This window comes from Ursus arctos, unplaced genomic scaffold (assembly GCF_023065955.2).
Source record: "Ursus arctos isolate Adak ecotype North America unplaced genomic scaffold, UrsArc2.0 scaffold_4, whole genome shotgun sequence".
NCBI classification, from domain to species: domain Eukaryota; kingdom Metazoa; phylum Chordata; class Mammalia; order Carnivora; family Ursidae; genus Ursus; species Ursus arctos.
In genome coordinates, this window is record NW_026623056.1 from 1,419,499 (window position 1) to 1,439,921 (window position 20,423).

At 38.6% G+C, this 20,423-nt stretch overlaps 2 protein-coding genes and 1 pseudogene across 2 annotated transcripts; 2 read left to right on the forward strand and 1 right to left on the reverse strand.

Annotated features, from left to right (window-relative positions):
• Positions 1-987: 987 nt before the first annotated feature.
• LOC113249086 (olfactory receptor 4Q3-like) lies at positions 988-4,583 on the reverse strand. The gene is made up of 2 exons (XM_026490639.3): positions 4,569-4,583; positions 988-1,743 (listed from the first exon to the last, which is right to left on the reverse strand). The coding sequence occupies exons 1-2, from the start codon at positions 4,581-4,583 to the stop codon at positions 988-990; spliced, it is 771 nt and encodes a 256-aa protein (XP_026346424.3).
• A 5,636-nt stretch (positions 4,584-10,219) lies between these two features.
• On the forward strand, positions 10,220-11,224 carry LOC125281844 (olfactory receptor 11H12-like). The gene has a single exon (XM_048215775.1). The coding sequence runs from the start codon at positions 10,238-10,240 to the stop codon at positions 11,222-11,224; it is 987 nt and encodes a 328-aa protein (XP_048071732.1). The 5' UTR covers positions 10,220-10,237.
• A 4,740-nt stretch (positions 11,225-15,964) lies between these two features.
• LOC113249084 (vacuolar protein sorting-associated protein 29-like) lies at positions 15,965-18,285 on the forward strand (annotated as a pseudogene).
• Positions 18,286-20,423: the final 2,138 nt, after the last annotated feature.

A 20,423-nucleotide genomic window follows, 5' to 3' on the forward strand; every position in this document is an offset into this window, starting at 1 on the left:
ATCTTTCTTTTTTCTTTTTTCTGTTACAGGTCAGAGCTCTTAAATATTATGACCAGTAGAAGAACCAGCTTATATCCCCCCTATAACTCCACTTAGAGAAACCCAAGGGGAATGGGATGCCTCTTCTTTTTTTTTTCTTAAAGTTTTTATTTATTTATTCGACAGAGATAGAGACAGCCAGTGAGAGAGAGAACACAAGCAGGGGGAGTGGGAGAGAAAGAAGCAGGATCATAGCAGAAGAGCCTGATGTGGGGCTCAATCCCACAACACCGGGATCACGCCCTGAGCTGAAGGCAGACGCCCAACCGCTGTGCCACCCAGGCGCCCCTGGGATTCCTCTTCTAGAGAAGCCTCCAGGGCAGGACACTGGGAGCTTCTATCCCAGGCTTTCTTGTCTTCACATGTAAACTTCACTAAGAGCACTGCTTACATGAATTGAATTCAAGTGCATTTCTAAAATTTGGCACAATGTATAACACAGTCCCTAGGTGAACATTAATATGTAGGGTGGTTAGTTTTGTTTTCAGGCTTTCTTAGAGATGGGACAAAAGGGATTCACATTGCTTCAGAAGGGACCCTGATGGACATTAGAAGAAGCCTCCTGACATAGGAGTTGTTACACCCAGAGCAGCAGGACAAAAAAAAAGAGACAGGTTACCTTCTTTCATTTGAAGAGAATTTAAAAGTGAAATGAAGTAAATAAATGAAGACTAGTTATAGACAAAGGATAGAAGAGTTGATCTTTCAAGATGTACTCTTGAACCTACTACTCAATTTCTGGGCCAATAAACACTCCTGACTTCCCTGCTTAATACTGAACACCCAGCAAAGCCACTATACCGCGATAGCAATCAACAGCAATGCTTCCTAATTTTGATGCCGGCTTTTATGCCAAAGTCATCAAATTGGTTTCATGCATATACCCATGTACAGGATGAGTTAAGATTGTCCCAAGAAAGTTATGCTTTCTAATTCACCTCTTCCTGTTCATCCTTTAATATGGCAGAAGGATGCCACATGCTTTTTTCTCAGCTTCTTCATGGCTGTCTTCATTTCAGCATTTCTGAGTGTGTAGATGAGAGGATTCAACATGGGTGTGACCACTGTGTAAAAGGTGGAGAGCACCTTATCCACGGAGAAGCTGCAGAAAGGCCTCAGACAGATGAATACACATGGCACAAAGATCAGGCTGACCACAGTTAGGTGGGAGGCACAGGTGGAGAGTGCCTTGCTCTGGCCCTGGCGGAAGCACGTTCTCAGGGTGATCAGGATGATGGCATAAGAGAGTAGCAAGACCACAAAACAGACGAGAGATAGCAGACCACTGTTTGAGACCATCAGCACCTCTACTACATAGGTGTCCATGCACGCTAGCTTGATGACCTGTGGGACATCACAGTAGAAGTTGTCCAGTTCATTGGGGCCACAGAAGGGCAGCTGGATCACCAGTGTGACCTGTGTGAGAGAGTGGATGAAGCCCCCACACCAACAGGCCAAAGCCAACTGAAAGCACAGCTGGCGGTTCATGACTGTCAGGTACTGCAAAGGACTACAGATGGCAACATACCTATCATAGGCCATGACTGTCAGCAGAAACATCTCACTGGCTCCCAGAAAGTGCAAGAAGTAGATCTGGGCCAAGCACCCGGAAAAAGAGATGATCTTGCCTTGCTGTAGAAAATCTCCCAACATCTTGGGCACGGTAACACAGCTCAGGCATAGGTCAATGAAAGACAGATGGCCACCAATTTTTTTTTTTATTTATAGTTGGCTTTGAATTTAATAACGTATAGTTGGCTATTGGATTTAAATAAACTACATTGAATTTAAATAAAACATTTTTAACTGACTTCAGTCCCTCAAAGTGTGGCAATATTTCTTTTTTTGTTTATTTTTTTAAGATTATTTATTTATTTGAGAGAGAGAGAGAAGAGAGGGAGAGGGAGAAGCAGACTCCCTGCTGAGGAGAGAGCCTGATGCAGGACTGGATTCCAGGACCCTGGTATCATGACCTGTACTGAAGGCAGACACTTAACTGACTGAGCCACCCAGGAGCCCCTATTTCTTTTTTTTTTCTTTTTTTCAAGATTTATTTATTTGCGAGAGAGAGAAGGAGAGAAAGGTTGTACTTTTGATGTCGTGGTCCCACCACATATGTGACTTCCTCTTCACTGCCTATAGAGTCAGGTCCCCAGGTACATCTAATTCTACATTCTGATAAATAATAGAAGAAACCACCTCATTCACTAGAATCATTTGGAAAAGTAAAACAAAGCAAAAAAGACAGGAAACCATTTGCTGTCAGATGTACAGCCCTACTTAAGCTCTGATACAATGGAAATTTTCTAAGCTTCTTTGGCTATACCAAGGATTGTGAATTTTCATATGGAGATGGCATTCCAGTGTTCTTTTCAATGATCTAAGATGTTTAATTAGCCAAGATCAAGTTCTTATGTAAAAGAACATAGGACATACAGAAAATGCTAGTATAGTCAAGACATTGTAAAAACACTTTATGAACAAATGCATCACAGAACAAAACAGATTATTACATTATTATCATAGGCACTTATTTCATGAGAAGGAACTAGAACTTGATATCAGATTTCTACCTTCCCTAGTTTATTGCATAATACCTACAGTTTACTGGATATATTATATCCAAGATCATATACATTTCTTGTTTTAATGTATAGGTTAGCCTTTAACAGATATTGTGTTCTTTGTCTTCTTCAAATTCCTAATTAAGCTCTCCACTTCAAGTATTGCTATACATCATTGATCCTCAACTAGGAGTATCTATCAAAATCAATAGGGAGCAGCTGGGTGGCTCAGTCACTAAGCATCTGGCTTCAGCTCAGGTCATGATCTCAGGGTCCTGGGATCAAGCCCTGCATTGGGCTCCCTGCTCCACTGGGAGCCTGCTTCTTCCACTCCCACTCCCCCTGCTTGTGTTCCCTCTCTCACTGGCTGTCTCTCTCTCTGTCAAATAAATAAATAAATAAAGTCTTTTAAAAAATCAATAGGACCATTTTACAAATTATAGTTGCCCTGAACCTTGTACCTGGAGATTCTAATTCAGAAGATGAATGATGGGTCAATTTTCTAAAAAAATTCTTGATGGATGAGTTTTGGATTTTCTTCCTTGTAGGCATTATGGCCATACTCAGGATAATCCAGGACCAGATACATTCACAAGTGAATTCTACCAGACATTTAAAGAAAAATTAATACCTATTCTCCTCAAACTATTCCAAAAAAGTAGAAGAAGAAGTCAACCTTTCAAATACATTCTACAAGGTCACCATTAGCCTAATACCAAAACTAGACAAAGACATTACAAAAAAACCAGAAAACTATGGGCCAATATCTCTGATGAACAAAGATGCAAAAATCATCAACAAGCTATTAACAAACCACATACAACAATTGATCAAAAACATCTTCACTATAATCAGGTGAGATTTATTCCCAGGATGCAAGATGGTTCAATATTCACAAATCCATCATCATACACCACATTAACAAAACAAAGGTTAAAAATCATATGATCATCTCAATAGATGCAGATCGAGCATTTGACAAGATTCAACATCCATTCATGATAAAAACTATCAACAAAATAGAAATAACATACCTCAACATAATAAAGACCATACATGGAAAATCCACAGCTAACATCATGCTCAATGGTGAAAAACTGAGAGCTTTCCCTCTAAGGTCAGGAACAAGACAAGGACATCCACTCTCACCCTTTTTATTCAACAAAGTACTGTAAGGCCTAGCCACAACAATCAGATGAAAGAAAGAGAGAGAGAGAGAAGAAAGGGAGGGAAGGAGGGAGGAGAGAGAGAAGGAGGAAAGAAAGAAAGAAAGAAAGAAAGAAAGAAAGAGAGAAAGAGAGAAAGAAAGAGGAAGAAAGAGAGAGAGGAAAGGAGGGAGGGAGGGAAGAGAGAGAGAGAGGGCATCCATATTAATAAAGAAGTTAAACTGTCACTATTTGCAGATGGCATGATACTATAGATAGAAAATCCTAAAGACTCCACCAAAAAAACCTACTACAAATAAACAAATTCAACAAAGTAGGAGAATACAGAATTAATACTCAGAAATTGATAGCCTTTCTATATATACACTAACAGTGAAGTCACAGAAAGAGAAATTTTTTAAAAATCACACCATTTATAATTGTATGAAAAAGAATGAAATACCTCAGAATAAACTTAACCCAAAGAGGTGAAAGACCTGTACTCTGAAAACTATAAAACACTGATTAAAGAAATTCAAGACAACACAAATGGAAAGATATTCCATGCTTATGGATTGGAAGAATTAACATTATCAAAATAGCCATACTACACAAAACAATCTACAGATTCAATGCAAATCCCTATAAAAATACCAAAAGCATTTCTCACAAAAGTAGAGTAATATGAAAATTTGTATGGAATCACAGAAGACCCCAAATAGCCAAAGCAATCTTGAGAAAGAATAAAGCCAGAGGTATCACAATTTCAGATTTTAAAATATACTAGAAAGTGGCTAATCAAAACAACATGGTACGGGCACAAAAATAGATACATAGACCAAATGGAACAGAGTAGAGAGGCCAGAAGTAAGCACATTTAAATGGTCAATTCATCTATGACAAAAGACGGAAGAATATACAATAAGGAAAAAGAAAAGACAGTCTCCTCAATAAATGGTTCTGGAAAAACTGGACAGCTACATGCAAAGGAATGAAACTGGAATACTTACTCACACCGTACACGAAAAAAAAAAAAAACACCTCAAAATGGATTGAAGACTTAAATGTGAAACTGAAACCATAAAACTCCTAGAAGAGAATATAGGCACTAATTTCTCTGACATTGGCCAGGTCACACTTAGTCTCCTAAGTCAAGGGGAAAAAAGCAAAAAGAAGCTATTGGGACTATACCAAAATAAAAATCTTTTGCACAGTGAAGAAAACCATCAGCAAAATATAAAGACAACCTATTGGATGGGAGAAGATATTTGCAAATGATATATCCGACCAGGTGTTAATATCCAAAATATACAAAGATCATATATAACTCAACATCAAAAAAATGAGCCCCATTAAAAAAATAAGCAGAAGACCTGAACAGACATTTTTCCAAAGAAGACATACAGACAACCAACAGACACATGAAAAGATGTTCAACAGCAGTTATTAGGGAGATGCAAATCAAAACCACAATGAGGTATCACTTCACACCTGTTAGGATGGCTAAACTCAAAAAAACAAGAAACAAGTGTTGGCAAAGATATGGGAAAAAAGCAACCCTTGCTTGTAATATAAATTGGTATAGTCACTGTGGAAAACAGTATGGAGGTTCCTCAAAAAATTAAAAATAGAAATACCACATGACCTAATAATTCCACTATTGGGTATTTATCCAGGGAAAACAAAAACACTAAGTCGAAAAGATATATGCAACCGTATGTTAATTGCAGCATTATTTACAATAGCCAAGACATGAAAGCAGCCCAAGTGTTCATCAGTACATGAATGGATAAGGAAAATGTGGGGTATACACACACACATGCGCGCGCGCACACACACACACACACACACACACACACACATAAAAAAAGGATGAGCTCATGCCATGTGAGACAACATGGATGGACCTAGAGGGTATAACGCTGAGTGAAATAAATCAGACCGAGAAAGACAAACACCATGATTCCACTCATAAATGGAATCTTATAAAATGAATAAACAAGCAAAAAGTCAAATCAAACCTATATATACAGAGAACTAATGGTTGCCAGAAGGGAAGGGAGTAGGGGGTTGGGCAAAACAGGTGAAGGGGAGTGAGAGATACAGGCGTCCAGTTATGGAATGAATAAGTCAGGGGAATAAAAAGCAGAGCATGAGGAATACAGTCAATAATATTGTAGCAATATTCAATAGTCAATAGTCAATAACATTGTAGCTATACACGTGGTAAGCATAGCATAATGTATAAACTGGTCAAATCACTAAGTTGACACCTGAAACCAATGTAACACTGTGTCAATTATAGCCAAAATAAAAATATATTTTTTTAAAAGACAGGCAATGTAAAAAATAAAAATAAAATAAATTCTACTTGTCCTCTGAGTCGGTGCTTCTGAAACTAACTGAAGTCCAGCATTTTTTCCCCAATTTTTTACAGTTGATAGTTTTATAAATAAAAATAACTAGAAATTGAAATATAAAAACATAAATATAGCCCATTTTGTATTATTAGATTCAACATGCATAAAACTCATTTCCTGGAAATGTTTTAAATGTTTACCCTTATTTTCTATATTTGCCATGGGCTGGTAACAATAATTTGAGGACTGCATTGGTGCACTGACCACACTTTGAGTAGCACTATTCTGCATTACATCTCAAGCCCTCTCTTCAATGAGCTTGTTAAGATGTCTCTCCCACTGAGTTTTAACCTCTATAAATTTCTTCCTTCCTCTGAATTTCTTTAGTGTCTATAAATATAACATAATGCAATCATGTACCTTGTAGTTGTCTTTAATTACTTTGGAGTACCAGGTATTGTTTTTACAAATAATAAAGCTCATATAATTTTTAAAATGTCATTTATTCAGCAAATATTTAATGAGGACCAGTAAATGCAATGCATTTTTATCACTTGGATTAATTCGAATTTGATTCATACCTGTTCTCTGCTTTCAAAGACTTTACAATCTGGGAGGAGAGAACAGGTAAGCACACAAATAAGTATAACATAGAGCAGTTTATGACAAGTGTCTTAAGAAAGATACAAAGATGGTTAAATAAAAATTCAGAGATGGAAAAGTTGCTTTGGTTAGGAGAATAAGAAAGAATACACATTACAGAAAAACGTCATTTGAAATAGACCTTGGAAGAGAGATGGGTTTTTTGCAGGTGTAGATGGAGGTAATGAGGATTCTGAATAGACAAAGAGACCACAAAGAAATGAATATGGGAGACTGAAAGCTATCCAGAGAATGAAATGTGGTCCAATATCTATAAAAGGGAGTAAGGAAAGTTAAACAAGAACAGTAATCTGAAACCAATTTATAGAGAACATGGAAATTTCTGAATAATAAAACTATTGATGTTTTTTGAGCAAGCAAGTAATAAGATCAAGGCCATGTTTTAGGAGTTCCTGAGTCCTGAAGTAAAATAACTAAGAGGTAATAAAGGTCTAAATACTATTTTTCCCCTTTAGTCTTTCAATGCAAGGAGTTTATTTTTGGATATTCCTCAAGTGGTCTGTGGACCACAGACCCGTGTTCGCACAGATTCTTGATGTTCTCAATCATTTTACACTATGTGGTATGAACATTCATTCTCATTTAGGTTAAAATACCTACATAAATTAAGGTAAAAATGAGACACTAATCAATGAAATCAAATACTTGTGTCATATTAATTGGGAAGCTACATGTTCCTCGTTAGTATTTAAGTCAATTAACTTAAATACTGGCACTTCTTGCTCCTTTCTTTCATATCTAAAGAGTTCTCCCATGCTGACCTTCTAGAATCACTTCTAATTTCTACAAATTTTTATTGTCAATATCCTACAGTGCTCTGGACCTCAACATTTTCCTCATTTAGGCTTGTTGTACTTTATTCCTGTATCCTCCAACATATGTACAGATATTAGAAGTGTTGGCAATGATGCAGAGAAAGGGGAACCCTCTTGCATTGTTGGTGGGAATGCAAACGGGTGCAGGCCCTCTGGAGAACAGTATGGGAGTTCCTCAAAAAGTTAAAAATAGAGCTACCCTACAACCCAGCAATTTCACTAAATACTATGTATTTACCCAAAGAATACAAAAATACAGAATTGAAGGGATACACACACCTCGATGTTTATAGGAGCATTATCAACAACAGCCAGACTATAGAGAGAGCCCAAATGTCCATCGACTGATGAATGGATAGAGATGTGGGGCGTGTGTGTGTGTGTGTGTGTGTGTGTGTGTGTGTGTGTGTGTTGGAATATTACTCAGCCATCAAAAAGGGTGAAATCTTGACATATGCAGTGACATGGACGGAGTTAAATGTATATTATGTGTATTATGCTAAGTGAAATAAATCAGTCAGAGAAGGACAAACGCCATATGATCTCACTAATATGTGGCATTTAAGAAAGAAAACAAATTAACATGGGAAGGGGAAAAGAACAAAAGGAGAGAGGGGAAAAAAGCTGTAGGAGACTCTTAATGAGAGAGAACAAATTGAGGGTTGATGAAAGGAGGTGAGCTGGGGATGGACTAAATGGGTGATGGGCAGTAAGGAGGGCACTTGTGATCAGCACTGGGTGTTGTATGTAAGCGATGAACCACTGAACTCTACACCAGAGACCAATATTGCACTGTATGTTAACTGCCTAAAGTTAAATTAAAAAAAAATATTTTTTAAGAAGTATTCCTAAACTTCATACCAAAACTTTTGGTGACACATTGTGCTTTATTGTTTCTCAAATCGTATCTTCTGGAATCTTTTTGGAATCCATATTCCAGACAAGCAAACTTTGTAAATAATGGTGCCTCAGAGAAGTTATTATTCTTTACTAATTCCTCAGAGAACATGCAATCATTAACTTTTTAAAGATCTATTGGCTTGGAGGAGAAGAACTTTCCTAATGCTATTGAGGCCAAGTCCCAGGAGAACATATGATTAAAAAAAAAGTGGATTCTTAATATTTGTGAAGCAATAAAATTCCTTATCCAGCTGGACAGAGAAGTATATGGTTCATCAAACAGGTCCTTCAGAGATTTGGTACATATCCAAACAATGATATCTTTACCTTTTGATTACTGCAGAAGATCTTAATACCTCTGTGTCAATCCCTTTCATTCCAGAATTTCTTAATGTTGATTTATTTATGCTCCTGGTTTGGAACATTTAAAAAATGGATACATACTACTAAAAGAAGCACAAATACAGCTTCCACCAAATAATTCTAAAAGACTTTTCTAAGGACTGGAGTGGACAACAGGGTGGAAAAAAAAAACCTGCTTTTGAAAATTTTGTGTTTGTGCCCCAAATGTAAGCTCTCACAACTTTCAGAACTCACATCCCTTCATACTGCCACACACACACACACACACACACACACACACACAATTCAGGGAATTCAGATCCCTGACATCTTTTCCATGAGAACGTAGGATGAAGTACGTTTACTTATAACAATAGCAACAACAAAAAAAGTATTTGACTTCTGTCTTTTGGTGCAGATTTTTAACTTAAGCATATAAAAAGTCAATGCCAAATTTTATGGGGGGAAAAGGTTTCAGAAAGTAAACTTCCATACCTAGCTGTTATTTTGCAAATTGTTACAGGTAAAAGATTAAGTGAAACTTAAAGCCCCTGCTTCCGACAGAAGACACTGCAACACTGCAGTATTAAAAGTCAGTGCTGGTAAGTAACATTATGGTCTAACATTTTTATGATGCTTAAGCTAACAGCAAGAGCAACAGAAATGAGGCATATTGGCTTTAAAATTACTGCTAACTTGCTATACAATATGTCCATTTATTTTACATATTTGAATGATATGTTAAGCAATATATTTAACTGAGATGTAAATAGTAAAATTAAAGCCTTCTTTACTGAGTCTATTGCCCTATAAGATGGGTTTAGGAAAAGAAACTACTACATGTCTTAATTGTTAACTTTGTGTTATATGCTATCCAGAAACTACTGTACATCATCCCTGCTCCAAAATAATAAGCTTTACAAAATGAAGTTAACTTGGGTGCCTGGGTGGCTCAGTTGGTTAAGTGTCCAACTCTTGATTTCAGCTCAGGTCATGATCTCAGGGTCGTGAGATCTAGCTCTGCATTGGGCTCCATGCTGGGCATGGAGCCTGCTTAAGATTCTCTCTCTCCCTCTCCTTATGCCCCTTCCCCCCCTTCTCTTTCTCTCTCTCTCTCTCAAAAAAAAAAGGGGGGGGGTTTAACTTTGCCTAGTTCTATCATGGTACCATAATGAGGAAGAGATTCAGAAGCAGGCAAAGTTTGTTTCCGTGCAGCCAGCTACCTACTATGTCCAAAACTCAGAGTACATAACCAAGAACAATTAGACTACATTCTCTTCCTAACTGATGATTCTTTTGAAAAATGACCCCATGTTCATTGTCTTCTCTTCATTCTGAAAAAGGAGCACATTTAAAACTAGCCCTAGCTGCTAATAACATGTCTCTTGACCTTGCAGGTTACTGACCCAATGAATGTCTCTGAGCCATATTCCAGCTTTGCTTCTCTAAGAGAATTCATACTCCTAGGTTTTTCTTGTGAGTGGAAGATTCAGATCCTCCTCTTCTCACTCTTCACTACAACGTATGTTTTGACCATAACAGGGAATGGGGCCATTGTTTGCGCTCTGTGGTGTGAATGGCGACTCCACAGCCCCATGTACATATTCCTGGGGAATTTCTCCTTTCTAGAGATCTGGTATGTCTCTTCTACAGTTCCCAAGATGTTGGTCAATTTCCTCTCAGATAAAAAGACCATCTCCTTTACTGGGTGTTTCCTCCAATTTTATTTCTTTTTCTCTTTGAGAACATCTGAATGTTTCCTCTTGGCCGTCATGGCCTTTGATCGGTATCTTGCTATCTGCCATCCCTTGCACTACCCTAGTATCATGACTGGGCATTTCTGTACCAAACTGGTCATTATCTGCTGGGTTTGTGGATTTCTGTGGTTCCTGACCCCCATTGTATTCATCTCTCAGATGCCCTTTTGTGGCCCAAACATTATTGACCACGTTGTGTGTGACCCAGGGCCACTCTTTGCATTGGCATGTGCCTCTGCTCCAACAACCCAACAGCTGTGCTATACTCTAAGCTCATTAGTTATCTTCGGTAACTTCCTTTTTATCCTTGGGTCCTATACACTTGTCCTATTGGCTGTGTGGCGTATGCCTTCAGCCACTGGGAGACATAAGGCCTTCTCAACCTGCGGGTCTCATTTGGCTGTGGTGTCACTATTCTATGGCTCTCTGATGGTCATGTATGTGAGCCCAGGACTCGGGCATTCTGCTGGTATACAGAAAGTTGCAACTTTGTTCTATGCTATGGTGACTCCACTCTTCAACCCCCTCATTTATAGCCTTCGGAATAAGGAGATAAAAGCAGCCCTGAGGAAAGTTCTGGGGCGTCTCGACATAACCCGAGATACACTAGATGATCCCTCCGTTATCAGGTCAGTATAGTCTCACAAAAAGCAATCAGGATTATATAGTTATTCAAACCTTCAAATATAAGTCTAGTGATATTAACTATGTCAGCTTATGAAATTAAACATCCATGGGGATACTTACAGAGTGGCCAGATTATATAGATAAATGGAAGTACTGGGTTCTACTTTGGCACTCAGAGTGTACATGAACTAGGGAATGGACACATCTGGGTGTTTTCTGGATAGTTCATATGGTTCTCCTGTTGTAAAAATTTCTGTGTTCTATTTGATAATTTAGGTTAACGGTTCTGGGATCAATTAAATTATGTCATTGTGTTTGTTTAGTTGTTGGTAAACAAAAGAAAGAAATTTTTTTTTCTGCTTATGGTTCTTTTCTTATTTGACTATATCATTTTGGTGATCTGGTCACCACTGCTAAATAAACCCTTAAAGCAATTATCCAAAATTTCTACAGGACCATAATGCTGTGCTAGCCTAATGATATTCAGACATATGTTGTTGGTTTTCCTTATACATTACCTCTTTCTAAGCTCCTTAAGGGGCAGATTCTAATTCTAACAACATCAATCAAAATATTCAGAAATACAGTTTTCTGAGTGTCAATATTTTTACTAAGTAAAGTTTCACCAAAGGCCTAATTGGTCAATTAATTGGGTTTTAGATAATCTCCTTTGGGTTTTAGAATATCTCCTTCTAAAAAATGCAGAGGGAAATGATCTACTTTGTAATAAATTACTTCAGTTCAAAAATATAAGTGACAGTTCATTGTTATTTGTTGCTGCGACAGTATTAAAATAACAGTAAGGAAAAATTTTAAGGACGAAAAGCATCCAGAAATCAATCACTTTACAGTGATACAATACACTTTACATTTTCATTTATACGTATGCTTTATTTAATATATCAAAGTTGTTCCTATATTATCATCAAGTTTTTAAACATTGTTTTTTAGGAACTTTTAATTTTCCATTCAACTAGTATGTATGGATTGTAAAGTTTCATGTGGTGAGATCAATATTTTCCTAGAAGGAGGATTGTCCTTCCAAGTAGCTTGACTTTTGCAGGATATAAGAAAGGGAATTTCCAGAAAGGAGATTAGGAGAAAAATGCATGCACCACTACACAATAAGGATCACTTAGAATTATTATCCAGGGATTCAGACCCTCCTTCCAGCCACACCAATCCTTTTGTTATGCAGTACGGTTACTTCCATTCTTTTATTGCAAAAATTAACATCTCAATTAAATCTTGTAAAGATTTGTCATGATGATGTTTGCAAACTAGGTTAGGACTCATCATCTAACCTAAAACTGCTCCCGGAAAATCCAGGATATACGACTACTATATGTATGTATCAATTCTCCCTCCAGGGTTTTTATCTTAGAACAGTTTCCTGAGAGAAATGGATTACTCAGTTCAAAAGATAAGACTGCACTTGTGATTTTTGCAATGGACACAGGTGATTCATATCATGCTTGACTTGACTGAAACTCTTTTTGAATTTTTTGGCCTGTTTTTAGAGTAATAATTAAATAAATTTGATTATGAAGAAATTAAAATATTTTTCCATCATCACAATCATTCATTTTTCCTGAGCAACACATGAGGTGCTTTGTTGAAGTTTGGGAAACAAATGTGTATTTAATTTTTCCATACACATTCATGAGTTTTGACTAAAATCCTAGGCTTTGTAGTGCTTCATTTTTTTGTTGTTGTTGTTGTTCTTTGTTTTTGTCTTTTAAGGATTTTCTAGCCACTAAATCATTCTGTCTTGCTGTTTATTTGGATATAAATATTTGCTCGACTATCAGCCTCCTAAAGTCGTATCATTGAGAAACGGGCCTAGCTCTTGGTTTCCATCACTGTATTAATTTTCTTATTTTATGCTCAATACATGCATGGCAGAATGTATTACTTGCATATTTACTATCCATTTTTCTTATCTTCCTGCTTAATACAATCTCAATTCTTTTTTATATATAATTTTTATTTTGTTATATTAGTCACCATACAGTACATCCCGTTTTTGATGCAATGTTCCATGATTCATTATTTGCGTATAATACCCAGTGCACCATGCAATATGTGCCCTCCTTAATACCCTTCTATTCTGGTGGCAATGTACCCAGTTTGAAAAATCAAAATTAGCCTCCTTTATATAGGGGTGAATGTGTGGCACACTTCTGTTCAATCAAAAATGTAAGTGGAACATAGACTGGCCTCTATCCTGCTGTCTGCAGCTCCAGCTGTTATCTTAGGATGATAAGGTGACTTTGAGGATGAAAAGATATACTAAGAAGGATTTATCAAGAGCCAGGAGAGCTTGAGTTCCTGGTGGTATCTTGGAACTGCTTACCTCTGGACTGCCATGGGTTATCTATCTCTGGAAGTGTATATGTGGAGGGAAAAAAACCCCCAAATCTTTACCTTGTATAAGCTGCTGTTACTTGGGTTTCTGTTATACACAACTGAATCTAAGTCTAATATATACAACAATTCTGGATTCCTGGATAGATTTTGAGTTTCAAATATTTATTACATAAATCTTCATGTGATGTATGTAGTTATTGTCTTAATTTTTTGTTTTTATTTATTTATTTGACAGAGAGAGAGAGAGAGAGAGAGAGCACACAAGCAGGAAGAACAGCAGGCAGAGGGAGAAGCAAACTCCCCACGGAGCAGGGAGCCCAATGCGGGGCTCAATCCCAGGGTCCTGGGATCATGACCTGAGGCAAAGGCAGATGCTTAAATGACTGAGCCACCTAGGCACCCCTTATTATCTTAATTGAAAAGAAATTCCTATAAGCATTCCTCCTACATGCATACCTCCTCTACGGTATTCATTTATTAGATAAGTCCAGCCCTTTGGCCTGCATTGCCATGCAGTTCTGAGGGTAGTTACATAGAACATAGCCATAGTTTCCAAGAGAGAAGGTATTGGCACAGAATTCTTGCCAATATTAAAGTCAACAGAACTGGTTCCTTCGCTTACTCATGTGACTTTGGACGACATACTTGGTTTCATTAAGTCTCATCTATGAAATGAGTATGAGAATGTTTACCCAAACTTTGTCACAGAATTTGTGAAGATGAATTGAGAGACTGTGTCAAAGTGTTTTGTAAGTGATAAAGAGCTTTCCAAGTAAAAAATACTAGTATTAACCAAAATCAATTTCATAATACTATATATAAGATTTTATTCTGATTATCACAGCAATTTTGTGAGGAAGGTATTATGCTTAGCCTAAGTTTAAAGATTTAAAAAGCAAGCAAGAAAGGATAACTTGTCCATACTTCAGAAAAATGAATGATTGGAATGATGAAAAAATATTTTAATATCATCATAATCAAATTTATGTAATTGCTACTCCAAAAACAGGCAAAAGCAATTCAAAAAAAGTTTGAATCATGTCAAGCATGATATGAATCAGAGTGTGGGGAACCTTTCTATCTTTGGAATACTAAATTACCCAAACTCAGTCCTGGCTCAGATTTCATGATTTCCTTCCCTGAAGTTTGTTAATGGCTCATATCCTCTGGAAAAGACGACCTTACCATTAGGTTAGAAATCTATCATTCTCTTTCTTCTTCTTTCTCTTCTATACTCCCAACCTTGGTTTGAAGGTCAAATTCCCTCTGGTAAGATTACGGGCTCTGTTTCAATCTTCCTGCCACAAAGGAGCTTAATATTAAGACTAACCAGGAAGATGGAGAGGAAAGACATGGAAATGGTGGAGCTAGTGTGTTGTTCTTATTGCAAGGAAGAAAGAAAACTCTCCTGGGAAATGGAGAAAGGTCTTCTTCTTTCAAGTGGCAAAAGGATATGATACAAAAGTAGTGAGAACTGAAATCCCCAAACCAGACTAGAAAAGAGGAAATTATGAAGTAGAAAAAGTTGATAAGAAGTAAAAGAGAGTAAAAATCATGCAGATTTGGGAGAAGTTACAAAGTTAGCAAAGCATTCTCCTCTTTGCCCTGGCTGTCACACCTATGTGTGAGAGAGGGCATAGGCCATTGTGGAGGAAAGAATCACAGACGAAAGGCTTTTATATCCTTGTTGCAGAAAGAACCCTTCCTGAGAAATTTCAACTCTGTCTCCACTGAGCTTCATTTCCTCGGCTCAAAAGTAAACTAACCGCTAACCCTGTACCAGATAAGTTTTGTGGACGTAGTGGAAACTGATAAGGAAAGAAGCAAAAACAGAGAATCTCCCCTACATAGAGATGCTGACCCTCTCTAGGGGAAGTCAGAGGCCTCAAGCTAGGCAGGGGCTAGGCAGAGATTAAGGGAAACACTGGGTATAAGCTTGCCACAATATAACTGGCCAAACGAAGAACTGTCATTTGTGGACAATCTGAGTGATGGCTCAGGTAATTCCATCAAAACAAATTTCCTAAGGACAAAGGGTACTCGCTCCACAGTCCAGATTTGTTCTGTGTTCCTAGGATTTCTGCCCCAGTGACATTGTGTCTCCTTGGTCTGAGATCTATTTCAGGCTTTGAAATCTCCTAGATACTAGAATAGAAAAGAAAAGGAATATCAAGAATAACAGGACATCCTATTTGACACAGTCAGAGACTGCAGTGTGAGCACAAGAAACAACCTTTCTAAAATGCAAAGGGGTTGCTGAGGAGCCTGGAAGAAGGCAGCAGTGGTTGTGGTGACTGAGCAGAGCCCAGGGACAGGATGCTTCCCACATCACCACATCAACTATGTACTTCAATCCATATCTGAAGGGGTCCCCCTCTAAAGATGAAGATTGCTCTCTCTCCAGTCAGTGTTGGTATGGAGACCTACCTGCACATCCCACACCAGTGAAACAGTTTGCTGACTAAATTTAAAAAACTCCTCGTGCCAGGAAAGATTCAGCACATTCTCTGTACTGGAAAACTTTGCTCCAAAGAGAGCTATGACAATCTCAAGACTCTGGCCAGTGATGTTCACATTGTGAGAGTAGTCTTTGACGAGAATCTGAATTATGCAGAACAGAAAGTTGTGACTGCTGGGCAGTTCAAAATTGGTTTGATCGGTAGGCATCAAGTTATTGCATGGGAGACATGGCCAGCTTAGCCCTGCTGCAGGGACAGTTTGATGCGGACAGTCTTATCTCAGGACACACACACAAATTTGAAGCATTTGAGCATGAAAAACAATTTTACATTAACCCAGGTTCTGCCACTGAAGCATATAATGCCTTAGCAACAAACATTATTCCTACATTTGTGTCAGTGGATAGCCAGGCCTCTATGGTTGTCATTTATGTGTTTCAGCTACCTGGAGATGATGCAATAGTAAAAGGAATCGAATACAAAAAAATCTTAAAGCCAGGCCTGTCTTGCTGTTTTTTTCCTTCCCCTGTTCAATTCAAGTAATTAAACATTTATAAGCCACAAGATCATATCACATTTAATACCTTTTACAGTAAAATACTGTCTTCTGTTAATACAATGTTCTAAGCTTCTTGTAAACTGTAGGAATATAGTCCACTTCTGTATATGATTTCAATGAAAAAACGCCCACCACACAGTAAATGGTCATGTGCTAGGAAAAATTTACCCTTGTAAATACCCTCAAAGTTCATATCTGGAACTTCACTATAAAAAGTAGTGCAAGAGGAAAAAGAATCTAGATTTTCTTGTGTACATTTTTTTCTTCAGTAATAAAGTTACCTTTCATTTATAGAAATAAATAAATAAAAGATAAAATGCAAGGGAATGTCCAGAGAAATAGAATGGCTCAGCATCAAGTATGTTGAGTGACATTCACAATGAGGGTGATAGTTTTGCAAGGTCAAATCATCTGGACAATGCAGCCCTTGGCTCTTCTCCTCAGTCCTCTTCTGAAAACACTGAACTCTGAAGCACACACAAATCTGGTAGTCAAGGAAAGGGAGCTTTAGTGCTTCCAAAGCCAGCATTTATGTGATCACCCCAGCATGTTATCTTCATGGTGAACTCAAGTGCAAGACAGAAAAGTCTGTATCTTTTAATACCAAATCTTCCTGTGGCCAAAGGCATGAGGTACTGAATAAGCACCAACTCTGTCAGGAGGATGATGCTCTCACTATTGTTAGCTGCCATCTCTCTCTGCCAGTCTGGCCTTTTGCCTCTATCTTTCCTGGGACCTAGAAGGGGGACATATGGTGGCTGGTCATCTCATAATAAGGAACTGGAGGCCTTACCATGGGAAAGGAATAAGAAAGCAGTGAGGAGGGGTCAATGGAACCTCCTACCTCCATCACTATATTCTGAACACAAAACTATCAACATTTCATATTTTGTTTTACTGTGTTTTCCTCTGTTTTATTCTCCAGTTCATTTTTCCACCTCCTTTATATTTTACCTGAACTAACTTTTGAGGCTCTCTTCATAAACTTGACATAAACTCAGCAGTAAAACTTCACTTGAAATGTTTTCTTAGTCCTACATCAGGACTTCTGTAGTGGAAAGACCACCATACTTGGAGGCAGGAAACCTGGGCTGTAGTCCCAACTCCACCACTTTTACTTGTGATATCTAGCAAGTCACTTAAGTTTTTTGACATTCCATTGCTTCATAAGTAAAATAAGGATAAGAATACATTATCCCACATATATAGCATAGATCACGTGGTTAAGGATCAACTAAGAGTGCATGTTCAAGTCTTATTATGTTTGTATCATTACTACTTTTTCTCCTCCAATCCACCTTGTAATAAGACAAATAAATTTCCTGCCTGATCTTGGATGTAGCCGTTCATAGCTGAGGGTTCCCCTCCAGAGAACTTAGAAATTTGCAGTCATCATCCCTGGCAGGAGGATTGGAAAGTGTTGCCCATTTCTCTGCTGGAAACTCTTCTAAGTTGTAGGCTTTTCCTCCTGGTCTGTTTCTGTCTCCATTGGCTTTTTGTCTTTAGGGAGGCACATTTGATACTCCTCTTCTTTCTCCTTTTCCTAAAGTTCAGTGAAGTTGGAGATGCTGCTGAAGGAGCTGCCCCAGATACAGGTGCTGGCATTGAACAGCCTAAATCTCAGGAGCCTCTCTGGCTCCAGCTTCATGGACTTAGGCCTCATGGCTGCTGTTGCTCAACTCTGAATGGGTTCTAGGGCTGGACAGCAGCCTTCAGGAACTAATCCTCCAAATGCTTCAATATGTTTCTCAGATACCGTTTTCATCTGCCAGTAGGAAACTCCTGGGTGGGGCCCTGGGCAACATAGGTCCCAAATGCTTTTGTGTATGGGCTGGAGAAATCCATCTCTAGGGCCAAATGCCTCTGACTATTCCAAGACACCACTGCCCTTTTTCCTCTCTGGTCACGGCCCACATGACCCTGAGTTTCAGGACTTTTTAACCAGCTTAACTCTGGTGCTTCTGCTGATCTTTTCTTCCATTGCTTGGCTGTCCTTTAATCCCTTTTTTATGGCCGCTGGTGGAAATTGGGTGGGCAGCACCCCAGAATCCAATTCCACTATGATGTCCTTGTATCCCGTTGTAGGCAGGACAGAGCCTGGGTGCCAAAGCCTGGGTGCTGGAAGAACTGGTTCCTGTCCTGTAGGAAGGAGCTGGCAAGGATTTGAGGCTATGCCAACCACAGAGGGACTTTGTGGTCCAGCAGAACAGGATGGATGGATGGCCACTAGCGTGGAGAGCAGAGAGCCACGCTCTGTGTGCTCAGCTGCCAGGCCCTAAGACGGTCCTGGTGCAATCTGAAGTTCAGGCTCACCACCTACACTCGGTGGCCAAGACTGGGACTTGCTTCTTCCTGCTGCTATTTCTGGAACTTATTCTTATCAGCTGCAGCTGCACAGCTACCACCACCTTGTCTGGTAGCTGCAGAAAGAGGACTACTTCGACTTGTCCCAAGAGAGATCAAATAGGATGCCTTCCGTGAGCAACTCCAGAAAAGGCTAAGGGAAGGTGGGCAAGAGAGAGAGGATTGGGGACTGTGGAAGAGAGATTCAGCCATGTAGGAACAACTCCCAGCAGGGGTCTGGATGCTACCACATCACTGGAAGCCAGGTTCAGAAAGGCAGTCTATAGGCAGTACTTAGTTCAAGCCCAGTTTTCACATTAAAAATGATAGATGAAGAAACCAAATCCCAATGGGATGACATATTAGAAAGCACTTGACAGTTTAACAATGTTTATTCTTCCAATCCAGGAGCATGGAATGTTTTCCATCTCTTTGTGTCTTCCTCCATTTCTTTTATCAGTTTTCTGTAGTTTCTAGAGTACAGTTCCTTTACCTCTTTGGTTAGGTTTATTCTTAGTCATCTAATGGTTTTTGGTGCAGTTGTAAAAGGGATCAATTCCTTAATTTCTCTTTCGTCAGTCACATTGTTAGTGTATAGAAAAGCGACTGATTTCTGTGCATTGATTTTGTATCCGGCCACATTGCTGAATTGCTGCATGGGTTCTAGTAATTTGGGGGTGGAGTCTTTTGGGTTTTCCATATAAAGTATCATGTCATCTGTGAAGAGAGAGAATTTGACTTCTTCCTTGCCAACTGGAATGCCTTTTATTTCTTTTTGTTGTTTGACTGCTGAGGCTAGGACTTCTAGTACTATGTTGAACAAAGGTGGTGAGAGTGGGCATCCCTGTCATGTTCCTAACCTTAATGGAAAAGCTCTCAATTCTTCCCCATTGCAAATGATATTTGCTGTGGGCTTTTCATAGATGGCTTTTATGATGTTGAGGTATGTTCCCTCTATCCCTACACTGTGGAGAGTTTTAATCAGGAAAGGATGCTGTTTTTTGTCAAATGGTTTTTCTGCATTAATTGAAAGGATCATATGGTTCTTGTCTTTTCTTCTATTAATGGGATCTATCAATTACATTGATTCATTTATGAATGTGAACGACCCTTGCAGCCAGGGAATAAATCCCACTTGGTCATGGCGAATAATCCTTTTAATGTACTGCTGGATCTTATTGGCTAGTATCATGGTGAGTATTTTGACATCCATGGTCATCAGGGATATCAGTCTGTAATTCTTTTTGATGGGGTCTTTGCCTGGTTTGGGGATCAAAGTAATGCTGGCCTCATAGAAGGAGTTTGGAAGTTTTCCATCCATTTCTATTTTTGGAAACAGCTTCAGGAGAATAGGTATTATTTCTTCTTTAAATGTTTGGTGGAGTTCCCCCTGGAAAACCATCTGGCCCTGGACTCCTGTTTTTGGGGGAGTTTTTTGATTACTGTTTCAATTTCCTTGCTGGTTATTAGTCTGTTCAGA

What these genes read in the sequence shown, in the direction of transcription:
- LOC125281844 (XM_048215775.1), top strand. Translation starts at nt 10,238, where the DNA reads ATGAATGTCTCTGAGCCATATTCCAGCTTTGCTTCTCTAAGAGAATTC.